Source organism: Protopterus annectens, chromosome 7.part0 (genome assembly GCF_019279795.1).
Source record: "Protopterus annectens isolate FY-2018-M chromosome 7.part0, PAN1.0, whole genome shotgun sequence".
In the NCBI taxonomy this organism is placed as follows: Eukaryota; Metazoa; Chordata; order Ceratodontiformes; family Protopteridae; genus Protopterus; species Protopterus annectens.
In genome coordinates this window covers 1,259,748,167-1,259,764,544 of record NC_056739.1, presented here as the reverse complement: position 1 = coordinate 1,259,764,544, position 16,378 = coordinate 1,259,748,167, and the positions used below count along the sequence as shown (strand labels likewise).

Here is a 16,378-nt window from a genome sequence, read left to right as displayed (position 1 = left end):
TGAGTCAAGCCTCTTTGATCCCTTCAAGTTTCTATTTGCAAACTGTGTGAATGAACTATGTGAACAGTTGGGAGGAGTATAATGGTTAAGGCGTTTACCTCACAAACACAAGGTACAGGGTTTAATTCTAATAAAAGGGAAACTGGCTAGGCTTAAAATGGCACACAAAGGCAGCTAACCTAGGACTTACCTATGAACAAGTCACTTAATTAGCTAGTGCTCCCAATTAAATTAATGAAGCAACTCAGTTCATACATATAAAGCGATAGTACCCTGTCAATGCTGGTGTTGCTCACACTGAGTGGCTGCTTTTATCTTGAGAGGAGTCAGTAAAGTACCTGCTGGGCAAGAGATATGTAGCAGCCATCAAAATAGTGATGTGGTAGTGGTCTTTTGTTTTTAACAGTTTCCTGCTTGACCGTGCACTTTTCATTATTAACATTGTTACCTACACAGGACAAGCCTGAGAAGCTCATGAAGGTTACATCTAGTTTCGGCTTTGGAAAAGTAACAATCAGGACAGACACCAGGACAACAGCACATAACAGAAAAGTTGTTTGACACAATCATTTCTGGTAGAGATTTCATTTCACTAACAGATATGCCGGTTTCTAATTGGGCCGCCTACATGTCACAGTGGTACAAAAGCTTAAGCTAATTAAGTCCAAATAATTGTGTGGAAAAATGGCTATAATGGGGGGGCACTGCCCACAAAAAAAATGTACTACAAGCAAAACCTGCAGCAATGTCAAATAAGGCTTGCAAGAGCCATTTCCCTTTAGGTCCCTTCTGCAAATGAGTTATGGCAGTCAGAAATCTTTAGTCCAGCAAAGGGAAAAAAAATGAGCGAGAGTAGAAAATAATAATCCCTAACAGATACTGCAGTGTTTGGACACTGCAATGGAATTTGCTCAAGAGCAGTCACCTTTTAAAATATAGTTTAAACTTTGATGCAGTAAACTATATCTGATGGGTTGTCTCAAAATATGTCTAATGGGTGCTCCATTTTCGGTTAATGATATCAGTTTAGTATAAATCAAACAGGAAATACATTCACTCCCCAGCTGTGGTAGCAACACAGGCAAATAAATCATTTTGCATGGATTCTTTATCTACAACTGTGACAACAAAAAAGGTATGCATTTTTCCCCTCTGGATTCAGTGTCCTGTCCACAGTCAGAAAGCAAAAGAATTGGTTGTTTTTCATATTTCTCAAAGTCAAGAGGACAGCAACAAAAATCAAGAGTACATTAGAGTTTAACCAGTTAAAATTATACTCAGTCGTCTCCTTATACAGCAAAATCAGTTTAGTAGGCCAGGTTCTACTAAACTAAAGCACATTAAATAGTGAAGATTGTACTTGTATAACCACATCACCATGGTAGAAAAATTTTGGCTAATTATTTCTATCTACACACACACACGCACACACACTGGTGTTGGAAAAAAGTTGTATGGCTTCGGTCCACAATCAAAACAATAAACAATAACTGACCTGCCAGCTAACATCAGGTCGATACAGTAAAAACATACATGTGTGTTTACTCACCTATACATCTCACTCATGCATGTACACACAAATATAAATGTACAGTTACTCATCCACACATATAACTCATACATACAAAAGTGTGCATCTCTGCCTGTATGTTAATACATGCACATGCGCTAGCTATAATTCTATACATCTGTGAATATCTACATATGTATGCACATTAACATGTATATGTCCAGATATGCAGTTACAGTTACACATGCACACAATAATATATGAGTCTATGTTTAACTGCCGAATAACATTTCCATTGAATGGCTAAACATCGAACCCTAACCATCGAACTTCATTCAACAAACATTAATTTTTTCAACAAGGAAAGTAAAGAATTAGCCAACACTTACCAGTCTCATACAACGCACTACTTCAAACCTATCCAGGTGGGGGCTTTGCCTCCTCTCCCAACTATACATACAAAGTCCGAGACCGCACTACAGTGGGGAAAAGGACAGATGGGGAAGTGGTGGCCAACTAGTTACTTTCCCATTCACTGAAATGAACATTTGCTGAATGAATATTTGATGGTTAGGGTACGATGTTTAGCCACTGGATAGAAATGTTATTCGATGGTTAAACATAGACCCAGCATATACTCCTTTTTGAGCATTAGGCTTTACTTGTCTGACTGGATCACAGAGGCAACACCATGCTTTCAGCAAGCCTCTACAACAAACAGAACAATGTACAATGAAACAAATTCAAAGAAATATAAAATGACCCACATACAGGAAAAAACAAGCTTTAGATATGTATGCCCTAAATGCACACAAAAACAAAAAGCTACTTAAAAGCACATATTTTGTGATGAACAGCGTGTGCACAAAGACAAAAACAAGCACTCAAAATGTGATAACCATGCAAAATAAAACTAATGTTAAGAAAGATAGTTGAGAGAGGTGAAGGTGTGAACTGCAATCTAGCCACTGGAAACAACAGTATTACTAAAGAAACTAACAAGCCATTTCAAATGAAGTGCAACCTAGCCAGTATATACAAACACAGCTAGGCTGACGGCACACATTAAAAATACCTTTTGCAAAAGTTTCCACCTAACTCTCATGACTCATTGGTGGATATATTGAGTAGATTAACTTTATGGTCCATCCCTCATCTTTTAGCTGTAATCTTCTCCACAGGGTAAGCATAAATCAAGCACCATGGACTCTGTTATTAAACACTGTTGTATTTGAGACTACACAGTGGGAGGGAGACTCAATATCCTATTAAAATGTTACCAGGTTTGCAGTGTATCAGCAAATTGTTCAAGCAAAGCCATGCATGTGCTGGGAAAAAAAAAATCCAACAACCTTTTCATGTTTTCATTGCAATGCGAGCTAAAAGCTTCCAACATCAAAAATAATTTTAAAGCCAACCAACAGCTTGGTTCCTTATACTCAACAAGCAAAGTTTTTCTACTTTTAGCTTTTTCCCCGTTATAATGTAAACAGAGGCAATTAAACAATATAACCCACATTTTCAAAATACACCACATACTTCCACAGCAACCCCCCAAATAGTTTAATTGCCTTACAGTGGTACAGTACTAGGTTTTAATGCAGCAAAGATAAACATGTTTACATACAATTTATGTTTCTTTCTGTACACATCCCATTTGCCTAAAGTAAATAAGTGCCATTTGTTGAACAAAACTTTTGGCAGCCCTTCTCAAAACATATCAGCATCTGTGGCTTCACTGTCCTTAATACTACTTAAAAAATGCATAGGATGAAGTCAAAACTCACCAACCTTGCCACAAGCCACTAGTTAAATTAACAATGCTGGTAGCAAAGTACAAAGCAAAGAGCCAAGAAAGCAGACTACTCGACTTACAACTGTTGTGCACATCTAGCACTGTCTCCCCACTGAGACATATATATGAACAGATGGAAACATTAAACAGAAAGAAGATGTTACAACATAGTGCACTGTTAGAAATGCTAATATTATTTCACTGTCTGCAAGTCATGTTAATACAATCAACTTTATCACAACCACGACTGTAATAAATGAGAAATGCGTTTCATGCAAAGACTGTTAATTTGGACTGCAGTCTTCATAAGCTTGGTTAAGGAAAACAAGTTAACAGAGAGGTCCACGATTACAGGGATTATGCAACGAGGGGAGTATCAATATTCGTCAAAGATACCCACACCTCCAGGTTGGTGGCACAGCACGAAGCATCAGAGACTATCCATGTGCAACTAGCAGTGGGTAAAACTGCCTTCCAGTTTATAGCCTGCTACAGACCACCCTCCCAAACCCAGGAACCCCACTCGGCCTTCCTGAGAACACTAAAAAATATGAAGGTCTCTCCAAACACCATTATATTGGGCGACTTCAACTACCCAAACATAGACTGGGAGCATTACTCTAGCTCCAACACCCTAGCCCAAAGGTTTCTAGAATTTATAAACTCAAATGCTATGGAACAACTTGTTACCACTCCCACAAGAGGGGAAAACATACTGGACCTGATCATCACCATGGCTCTATGCTCCAGACCAGAAGTGTATCCCTCACTGGTAAGATCAGACCATAAACTAATCTCACTGGATATTCACATCCCGACCCCACCCCCTGCCCAGAAAACCACAGTGAAAAACTTCTCTAAAGCAAATTTCACACTCCTCAAAACCGAGGTGGAATCCTTCAAAGCCCCCGGGCCTGTGGAAAATACAGCCCAGACCGCAGAATCCTTTATAAACGCATTCTATGAACACCTTCAGGAATGCATGGATCATGCAATCCCAAATAAAACCAAGACCCAATCCTCCAAAGGCAGGCGTCCTGTCTGGCGGACCCCAGCCATAAACAAATTATACAATAGAAGGAGGAAGCTACTACATGATAGAGCAAAATCCCAAAAAGGGAAGGCATCTCTGATCAGTATTAGCAAAAAACTACGGGCACTCATAAAATCGTCTAAGGCCAGCTTCGAGAGAAAAACTGCACAGGACACTAAGGATAATCACAAGGCTTTCTTTAGTTACGTTAGGAACCTGGGTGGGAATTCCCAGATATGCTCAGAATTAGTCCAAAATGACAAAAAATACACCGAACCCACAGACAGTGCCAACATCCTAGCTGACAGGTTCAGCGCAAACTCCCCCCCCTCCCCACCAGAAGGGCAAATATCTATCCCAGCAGAGTGCTGCCCCCCCCCGACATCTCAGATGCTCAGGTAAGAGCCGCCCTCTCCAAAGCAAAAAACACAGCATCAATGGGACCAGACGGTGTCCCGGGCTGCATCCTACATGAACTCCAAGAAGAGCTAAACCCAAACATAAAAGTACTGTTCAACCTCAGCCTTACTACAGGATATGTACCCAAAGAGTGGCGTACAGCAACAGTGGTCCCTCTCCACAAAGGTGGTGCCTTAACGGATCCTGGAAACTATCGCCCCATAAGCCTGACTAGCTTGGTCTGCAAAGCTATGGAAAGGATCATCATGGACCTCATAAATAAAGATATTGGGGACCTACAGACACTGGATCCTACCCAGTTCGTCTTTGTAAAGGGCAGATCCTGCCTCTTAAACCTGGTCGATTTCTTTAAAACAGTCACCAAGGCCATTGACGAGGGGAAGGTGGTCCACACAGCCTACCTGGACCTCGCAAAAGCCTTCGATACAATACCCCACTCGGGCATTATACATACTTAAATATAAACCCCTATGTCACTAGATGGGCTGCAAACTGGCTCAAGGACAGAACCCAAATGGTTAGAATTGCTGGAGCCATGTCAGACTCCAAACCAGTTACAAGTGGCGTCCCACAAGGCTCAGTCCTGGGACCTCTCTTGTTCGGTATATATTTCTCGGGAGGTACAGGCCAACACAGAAGGACTGTGGCTGACCACGTTCGCAGATGACTGCAAACTAGGCGCCATAATCAACTCTCCAGCTGACACAAGCATCCTACAAAAGGGCTTCATAGAAACAGACAACTGGTGCCAGAGCCATGGCCTCAAGCTAAACGCCAAAAAGTGTATAGTCATCCCCTTTGGCAAAAACAAAGTGCCCACAAATTACCACATAGGTGGTACTCCATTAAGTACGGAAGAAGTAATTGGGGACCTGGGGACCCAAGTTGATAGCAATCTCTCATTTGAAAACCACGTGGCCAAAGTGGTTAGAAAAACATTTTATATAGCCCACTTAATCATGAAAGGATTCACATCTAGATCAGGGGAGGTCATTGTGCCTCTTTACTCATCCCTCATCAGGCCCATAATTGAGTACAATGCCCCTTTTGGGATGTACCTTACCAGACACCTGCAGCAACTGGAAAGACCCCAAAAGTACCTCACCAAGAGGATCAAAGGGCTCAAACAGATGCCATATGCTGCCCAGTTAAAGAAACTCCAGCTCTACTCAGTGGCATACCGCCTGCTCAGAGGTGATCTGTGCCTGACGTATAAAGCCATGTCCAACCGGAATTAATGGACATGCTGCACCTCAGAAAATCCAAATCCCATTGAGCTCGTGCTCGAGACTTGAACCTCAGCACTGAAATAAATAGGACATGCTGGAGGGACAGATTCATAACCCAGAGGCTCCCTTCACTCTGAAATAAAATCCCAGTCCAGGTTAGGCAGAGTCCCTCATTGACTCTCTTCAAGAAGAATCTTGATGAGTGGATGGGAGATCGTAGGTTTACCCCGGGTATCACTTCTGTGTCACTGTTAGACAGAGGCACAGTATACTAACCTCGAAAAAGGGCATAGCAAAATTCATTTAAAATGGGTGGCGAAAGCCAAACACACTCTGGCTAGGCTTATAAATGCCCTAGGGCAGATAGCCTAGTATGAACCTATAATGTAATGCTGCCATCCTGTACTGTAAAATGATCCTAAAAATTCATTTAGTAGGCATGCCCTGGAAGGACTCAAGAGAACCAGTCAGATTTCCTCTTTGGCCATCACATAACCCCTACATTTACACGTCTCCAAATATTAACAAACCACCGTCAGCTAACTACAGCCAATAAACAAGGCATTGTCTCCAAACATTAACAAAACCACCATCAGACAACTACAGTCAGTAAACAAGGTACTTTAGGAAATTAGTCTTGTGGCATTCCCCTAGAGGGAGCTGTAGCTCTCTACAAAACGTAGAAGGATGCCTTGCCAGATTTTATCTCCAGTGATCCAAGAAACAAGCCCACTCAAACATGGAATATAATCTTAGCAAAAACAAACCCATTTGATATTACCTGGCAGCCAGCAATACAAAACCAGGAAAGTGATGTCAACTCTGAGCTACAACATATTACCAAAGAAAAGAGAAAACTGGGAAGAAAGAGCAAGAGAAGTGCAACTGCACCCAGACATAATTCAGGGATGTTGCTTATTACACCTCAGTTCTAATTATCTCCCTTATATCCTTGTCCCTCACTTCTGAATAAGTAGTATCCACTTGCGCAAGTGTGCACGCACTCGCACACACACACACACACACACACACACACACACACACGTTCAAGAAGACTGATTCAAAAGTTTTAAGAACCAAAATAAGCAGGTAGGCATCAGAAAAAAAGCCAAGCTGTTGTTTTAGAGGAACTTAAATAAACTCTGCCCAAGAATAACCCATTCTGTAAAGTGTTCAACTACTGCTCCCTAATTAAAAATATGAGTGTGTGAAAGAACTTGCGAGATGAAGGTGTTTTGTTAATGTTTGGAGACAATGCCTTGTTTATTGGCTGTAGTTAGCTGACGGTGGTTTGTTAATATTTGGAGACGTGTAAATGTAGGGTTTATGTGATGGCCAAAGAGGAAATATGACTGGTTCTCTTGAGTCCTTCCAGGGCATGCCTACTGAATGAAGGGCACATTAAGGCAATAGAACGTAAAGCTTCCTGTAAGGGGAATGCCTGCCTGCACCAACTTTATTTACTCCTTGCTGCAGTTTTAGTCAAAATTGATGCACAATTTTAAAATGTCAGCCTGTTGGTTGGCATGGCTTCCATATTTCGCAGACATATGTACCCCTTTGGGTAAAATATCTTATCCGATTTCATTGTTGCTTTCAGGCATTAGGATTGTTAAATATCAGAAAAGAAAAGGTTAATAATTGTACTGATGGCAGGAAGCACATTCCCCATAAAAGTTTGCATGTTAAATGTTTTTTGTTTGGAGTTTAAGCATGACATAGCAAACTGTACCCACTCTGCAAGGTTCAACCAGAAGACAACAAAGAGGAGCTCCAGGAATACCTCAGTCAGAAATGATCGTGTGCCTTTGCGAAGACTACTGTGGCATCATCCACAGTCTCCTCCAAAATCTCTTCCACAGAAGTGACAAAATGAATGAAAACTGGGAGACTTATGACATTCCATCAAAGTCTGAAGGCCTTCCTTGGCTTAAGGATGCAGGGTTTAGTGAGGTGCATTTGCAGGCTCCCCCAACCCAGTGTCTGGCTTCCATCAAGTTCGCTGGCATGGCCCTTCAAAAGCATCCTTCTGAGCCAAAACCCTTTAGATGTTTGTCAAGTTTGGATTTGTCTCGGCAGGTATCTGTTTCCAATGCTAGCACTGTTATAACCTAAGGCATTGAGGTATCAGGAACCCACTTCTATCCAGAGCCCACCAAGGCAGTCTCAGGTCCCAAGCTTATGGCAAAACCATAAAAACATAAGCAGATGTCTGCCACCTTGCCTCATCAGTTGCTAGGCAGGCCTTTTTCCCAAACCCCATACTAGGCTCCTTATCAAGAGTTGGTAAAGCTAGCTCAGGATTTTATCCTTTTCTTAAAGAGCATCCAGCCCTTTGCTGAAAAGGAATGAGCTTAAGGGGGTTCCCCTCCAAAAGAGGGAGGGATTTCTCACTGTCTTAGGATTCAGTCTCTTCCAATTTGGAGGTGGATACACTTCCCTATATGTATCAGATATCTTCCCCGTCTGTTAATGAGTCTGACAGTGAGGTCACCTTGTCCTCTGTGGCTCTACAGAGGACATACCCCTCACAGGATGATGAACAGGAAAGGCTGGAAATGGGTAGACGACTAAGGAGTAATTACCATTTAAATGTCTTTTAACATAATACTTCCCTCCCAAGGGTACAATTTCCTCTCAAATATGATCTTCATACTTTCACACATTAAGAAAGCATGACATTGCAATTTTTCCCCTCAGTAACATTTCTGTCCTAGTCAACCTCCTGAATGTACTGTTTGCTGGGGCTGAATTAATTCACGTGATACTTTGCATCAATTCACTTATCACATCTAAAATTTTTAAGCACTTATGACAATGTAACCACAGCTATTTTGTTTCACACACAATGAGGGCTATTGAACCTCGGTATTCCCAGCTCTTTGACTACATACTGTTATATACCCTTTTTTTTTTTTTTTTTTTTTACTATTCCAGGATTCTCATGAAAATGGTCTACTCTTGTTAACAGAAAGACAGGTACTGTGCATAAGCCTGATATTACTGGCAACAACTTCATTAATTAGCTGAGCTTTGCAAAACACTGACTCACAAAAAGGCGATCTGAAATTCAAAGAATAACACTTTTAAAAGCTGTGCTTTATTCATTTACATATATTTTCAAGGACTTTTTACAGATGGCATAACGCATTTTGAAGAAACAAATACACAAGAGTCACTGCAAAAAGGTGACAGTATTTCTAACTACTTCCATTAAGTGAATGGTACTATATTCTGACAGGCCAGACTAGGGCAGTGTAATCTCATCAGCCATGCCCTCACATTGCATTATCAGCAAAAAGTAGTTTTCTGAGAAAACAGTATTACATCAAAATGGCTGCCTATGATGACATTCACTGTTACAAGAATATTAAAGTTAGTAATGAGCAGTTATCGTGCTGCTGGGAAGTATGGATTGCGTATGCATTTCATGGCAGGATAAAAACATATACATTTTTAGTTTCTGCCCATAATGGTCCTTCAAAAAATGGTATGCACACTTTTTTTTAGACATGATGCTTAATAAAAAGAGAGCATAATGAAGATATAACAAGGCACATACTAGAGATACAGCAATTCAGAAAAGCTAAAGACAGTGATTATTTATTTATTTTAACAGACAGAAAGGAGATCCCTGGAACCCTTTCCAGGGGATTTTACAAGGTCAGCAGTAGCAGTAATGATCATAAACATACAGGACAGACATTAAGCAAGACAGAAAAGATTACAGTCTTTACACAAGCAAATTGTATATGACAAGCAGGCAGCCTTATCTACCTGCTGTGAAATGCACATCTTTTTCATATGATGTATTGAGGATACAATGTGGCAAAGTGTTGCACTGAGCAGAACTACTACCTCACAGCAAGTAGTTCTCTGGTTTGATTCTCAGATACAGTGTCTTACATGCAGAGTAAATCCTTCCTTTGCCCAAGTGGGTACTCTTTGATATATGGTAGACGAGTTGACGTTCTAGAAATTGCCTGTAGAAATGTTATGTATTTTCTGCTCAGAATGGGCTGAATGCCTTGCACCTATTGGCTGCCAGGACAGGCTTCAGTGTTCCAACTATACTGTGAAAGGATAAAGCAGGTTACTGGAAAATGAATGAATCTAAACAGTGCTATAGCCTAAGGGACAAATATAAACTTTTAACAAAATAAACACTTTTAGCAGAGAACAAAAACTTAGGTACTGACAAACTAATTATAAGCAAGGAAAGTATTACTATGTTTGTATTACCTTTGCGTTTACATTTTTTTTCAACTCTGACCAAATGATATACTTGTATACTGCTGTTTAGCAGGTGAATGTGACAAAGGCCGTAAAATGGCAAATAAAAGAAACCTAAGTAGTTTCATAAGGGGGAGCACTATTCTAGTCCAATTGTTTTGCTGGGTCCTAGATCTGTTGTGTAACATGTGGTACAGAAGACAAGTTTCAGGGGGGACCACGGGAAGGAGGCTGTGCTGATACGCTGTCATTACACTTTTTTAACAAGAAACTCAATGTCAGAGCACAACAAAGCATTAAAAATGCACTAAACTATCCCATTTTTATTCCATTTTTGCAGTAAAAGATTGGGTTTCCTTACTGTAATCCCCACAACAGACACCAAATGCTAACAGCATTAACAGTGTTTCTTTCTGAAATACTTGCATATCATGACTATGCTTGCAATAGCAGACTTCTCCTTATAATTAACACTTCTCCTTATAATTAACACTTCACTTGCTACACAAACTGCCAGTTCTAAACAGTGACACTCACTACACTCCTTTCAATAAAACTTACTTACTGTAATCAATTGAAAAGCAAAATCTTGCTACTGTAAAACCTTCCAACTAAAACCCACTCAATAAACCTACGTTTTTCTGCCTGTATCCCTACAACAGCAGATCTAATCCCACAACATTTTAAATTAGCCTGATCCCGACAATAACTCAAGAAGAGGAAGAATTTGTTTTATGTGATATCCACTTTCATTCCTGCAAATAAAGAGTGTGAGGTAATATACTTGGTGAAAGCAAGAGCTGCCATTAAAAAAGCAAGCTTGTTAGAACCGTTTTGATTCACCATAAGTTAAACTGGAGCTCCCTGCAAGGATACTGGATGAGTCAACTTTGTCGAAAGATGTAACCACATAAAACTATAGGTGAAGTCTGGTTTAAGTTATAACCCCCAGCCCATTCAACTCCTACCTATATACAGTGGATATAAAAAGTGTACACACTCCTGTCAAAATGCCAGGTTTTTATGATAAAAAATGAGACCACAATAAATCATTTCAAAAACTTTTTCCACCTTTAATGTAACCTATAACCCGTACAATTCAATTGAAAAACAAACAAATCTGTTAGGGGAAAAAATATAAAAATGAAAAAACATACAATAAGCTGGTTGCATACGTGTGCGCACCCTTAAACTAATACTTTGTTGAAGCACCTTTTGATTTAATTACATTAAGTCTTCTTGGGTACACACATGCCATCAATTAAAAGATACTCTTGATTAACCCCAAATAAAGTTCAGCTGTCCCAGTAGGATTTTCCTGACATTTACTCAGTTGCAAAAGCCATGGTTCACAGACAACTTACAAAGAATCAAAGGGATCTCATTGTTGAAAGGTATCAGTCAGGAGAAGGGTACAAAAAATTTCCACAGCTTACCATATGAAGACAGTCACCAAAAATTGGAGAAAATATGGGAAAACAGTGACACTGCAAAGAACTGGAAGTCCATCCAAAATTAATGAAAGACAAGACAAAAACTTGTCAGGGAGGCTGCCAAGAGACCTACAGCAACAGTGAAAGAGCTGCAGGAATTTCTGGCAAGTACTGGATGTATATATGTGACAACAATCTCCTGTATTCTCCATATATCTGAACTATGGGATAGGGGTGCAAGACGGAAGCCTTTTCTTACACAGAAAAACATCCAGGTCTGCCTAAAATTTTCAAAACAATACATCAAGTCTCCCAAATGCATGTGGGAAAATGTGTTATGGTCTGATGAGACCAAGGTTGAACTTTTTGGCCACAATTCCAAAAGGTATGCTTGGAGCAAAAACAACACTTCACATAAAAAATAAAACACCATCCCCATGGTGAAGCATGGTGGTGGCAGTATCATGCTTTGGGGTTGCTTTTCTTCAGCTGAAACTGGGGCTTTAGTCAAGGTGGAGGGAATTATGAACAGTTCCACATACCAGTCACTTTTGGCCCAAAACCTTCAGGCATCTGCTAGAAAGCTGAAAATGAAGAATTTCACCTTTCAACACGACAATGACCCCAAGCATACATCCAAATCAACAAAAGAATGAATGGCTTCACCAGAAGAAAATTAAAGTTTTGGAATGGCCCAGCCAGAGCCCAGACCAAAATCCAACAGAAAATCTGTGGGGTGACCTGAAGAGGGGAGTGCACAAGAGATGCCCTCACAATCTGACAGATTTGGAGTGCTTTTGCAAGGAAGAATGGGTAAATATTGACAAGTCAAGTGATAGACTCCTACCCAAGAAGGCTGAATGCTGCAATTACATCAAAAGGTGCTTCAACAAAGTATTAGTTTAAGGGTGTGCACACTTATGCAACCATTGTATTGTATGTTTTTTATTTTTTTATATTTTTCCCCTAACAGATTTGTTTGTTTTTCAATTGAATTGTACAGGTTATAGGTCACATTAAAGGTGAGAACATTTTTGAAATTATTTATTGTGGTCCCATTTTTTTATATCACAAAAACCTGGCATTTTAACAGGGGTGTGCACACTTTTTATACCCACTGTATACTAACTCCACAGGGGTGTGTACACTTTTTAAATCCCCTGTATACTAATTAAATAATCACACAATATTGAGGAAAAGAAATTTTGCAGTACAGATGACACATCTGTAAAAATATTCCAAGTTGAAGCTTTGATAAGTTTCACTTGTCCAATATCCTTGAAGACAGTCGACATTTATTAGTCAAAGAGCTCCCATATCTTTCTGGTAGTATTGGGTAGGTTCAGGTTTTCAACAGTGCTCTTACGGCAACACAAATTAACTCACCTGAAAAATCCCCAGGAGTGATGTTTGTGGAGTTTGTAGGTTCTGTTTCAGTGTATGATAGCGTTGAATCCAAAATATCTAAGAATTTCAAAGAAATATTACAAAATATTATTTACTGAGCAGAATACATAATACATCACCTCAAAAGTGTAACAAAGAGGTGAGGGGGCTAATAATTTCCTAGAACACTCAATGACAATTGTAGACCACTTAGCTAAGCAATATGCCACATGTCATTAAACCTGTTCTGCTCCATTAATTCTTAAAAAAAAAAAAAAAAAAAAACACATTACTGTTCAATACTATTGCTATTACCATTCTAAACAGGACTACTTTGCTAAAACAAATTTAAAAGGAAAATGCGATAATTAAATTATGCTGTACAGCATACCAAGAGAATGTAAAGTCTTATGAGCAACAAAGTTTTGCTAATACAGCAGCAATTAGTACTCTTTCTGAAAAACAAAACAGTTAACATTTTAAACTTCCAAATACCAAACTACAGCAAGCCATTACTAAATGGGTTCTTAACACTGAGATGTGACTTCCAATGGTGATACTAAAAGGTCAGCAAAATCATATGGCCAACTACCCCATTTACACCAAATTAACTACTTCAATAACTACTTCATGTGACCAGTTGTACAACTGAGTAGCTAGCGCCCTACCATCCCACACAAGTAGCAGGACATAGAAGCAAATATACCACCTCACATTCAGTGACACAAAAAACAGCAGTGACATACATATGCTTACACACACACACACACACACACACACACACACACACACACACACACACACACACACACACAGCAAGAATTACTTACCTGAGCATCTGTCTGACAGGGAAAGGTTTAGTATGCCAGAGCCGCAGTAATCTACAGCTCTGCTGTACTTAGCCTCCCTGGCACACAGTACACATTAATGCCTGTGCACATGCATAAAACACAGAGTGACAGACAGCTGCAAAGAGACAGAGACATACAGACACACACATTCCCCCTGCACTAATCACCTGGATCAGCAGATCTGAATAGGGAAATTGGAGTAGCACTGTCCTGCTCAGATTGCCCCACTGCAAGCTATGAGCCTAAGCCCACGTTGCACCTTTGCTGCTCTGCGTAGAACACTTGGAGTAACCCAATCACAATCCCCTGTTTTCCAAGTTCCAAGCAACAAACACAAACAGCAATGTGGTATGCCTACTGTACAATGACTATAGATACAAGTTCATGACAATGGTTCATATAAAAAAAAGGAAAAACAAAAGGAAACGTGTAGCTTCTGCTTGCTAAATCTTCTTCCGGCTTTTCCCAGTTAGGGGGTCGCCAAAGTGGATCACCTGTCTGCTCATGATTGGCACTGGAGTTTTACTGTGTCGAGTTACCAGCCCAGTGCCCAACCTTCCACGGAAGGCACACACATGCACATATTCATGCCTATGGCCAATTTAGAATATCCAATCCACCTACAGCATGTCTTTAGGATGTGGGAGGAAACCCACGCGACCACAGGGAGGACATGCAGACTCTGCACAGAAGGCACCCCAGCCGAGGATCGAACCGGAGAACCTCTTGCTGTGAGGTGGTAACGCTAACTGCTGCACCACAGCAGCCGCCCTGTACCTTAATGCAATGTTGTTAATAATTCTGTAAGTTACCTGGTTCATTAAACATTTACTGCAGTTCAGGTGTCATACAATATTTTTTGATATACTTCTCTTCATTAAATTTTGGTGCTAACAAAAACAAAGAACAAGCAGTAGATCTACCAGGTAACCAAAATAGACAGCAACAACAGAAAAAAAGATTCTTGCATTTTTCTCAATTTTTCTTTACCACTGAAGCAAAAGACCCAGCAACTGTTGGATCTCCTCTTTATCTCTGGCTGTAGTCAGCACAGAATAGATATATACATACACATAGATGTCATCCTTTTAGCTGAGGGGGCTGTGCATCTCCACAGTTCAATCACCATCAATGAATCAGCAGTAACCACTACACAATCAGTCTTCTCAGTTATTGCTCTTTTCTAAAATGGACTGACTGATTAAAATATGCAAGAACCTCCATAATACTCAGCTACAGCCCCGAGGTTTCTCATATGCACACACATATATGATATCTCCCTCTCTCGCACACACAGAAAAAAGTATGAAGGGGTTTACACCACACAAATGTTCTGTACCACCAAGGCAATGTGAAGCTAAGTCTAAAGGACAAGTGTCTTACAGGTCCCCAGGCGTGCAGTAATATTGTATAAAATACATCCCTAAGTGCCTTACTGCAAACATGCTTCTTCAACAGAATATACTTCATGGCTTAGCTAGCCCTACATATATGCATCCCTTCAAAGAATTGTTTTTAACTCCACTTTCTAATTTCCTTCAATGTTTAACTCTTATTATTTCTATAATAAATAATTATGTAAATCCAAAACAAAATAATGACACAAGGAAATAGAACTACTGTCTCTGAAAACAGAACTTGACCTGCTGTACAGAATAATTTAGCTATTTAAATCAGACAAATATTAGAACTACAAGTACTGTAGACAAATGCCCTGCAAAACAGGCCCGACACCAATTCTGAAATTCTGGGTTGGAATTGTTCCACTGTACTCCCCACTCATTAGGCTGATCATGGAGTACAATGGCCTTTTTGGTGTACACCTGTCCAAGCACTTGTCACAAGTGGAATACTGCAACTCTTTCTCACTACAAAAATCAGGGGCCTAAATTGTAAAAACTTTGCAGACCGTATTAGAGCATTATCCGTCTTCTCGGTATTGTGCAAGCTGCTGACAGCCAGCCTCTGCCTTGCATATAGAGCTTCAAAAGGGGTCTATATTGCAACATCGAATGCTAAAAACAGCGAACAATGTTTCATCGACACATTTTCAGCGAAAGTTGAAAATATCGAAACCACAGAACAGCGATTTCTTTCATAGGAAAGAAATCGCTGTTCCAAAAAAAACATTAAACACTTCCAAACACATATACACATACCCTAATCCTAATTATACCCCCCCAAAAACCAGTAAACAACTAAATACACATATGCACATAACCCAACCATACATTTAACGAAAAAAAAACAGTAAACATTTTAAACCATATGCACTTACCTTAACCCGCACCCTAACCCTAAGGTCAGTAACTCTCGCACATTTACATAAACAGTTCCAAACACATACACACTTACCTTAACCCTAATTCTATCCCCCAAAACAAAAGTAAACAGCTGAAAACACATACACACGTAACTCAACCACACATCTAACACAAAATATAAAACAGTAAACACTTTCATACACATGCACTTACCTTAACCCGCA

General features: G+C 40.0%; 1 protein-coding gene across 1 annotated transcript in view; it reads right to left on the bottom strand.

Moving 5' to 3' along the window:
* Positions 1 to 16,378, bottom strand: part of SMAD6 (SMAD family member 6) — a 509,609-nt gene that overhangs the window by 377,226 nt on the left and 116,005 nt on the right. Inside the window, exon 3 of the mRNA XM_044077875.1 lies at positions 13,040 to 13,117. Coding sequence (XP_043933810.1) covers positions 13,040 to 13,117 — 78 coding nt within the window. The remainder of the gene's footprint in view (positions 1 to 13,039; positions 13,118 to 16,378) is intronic.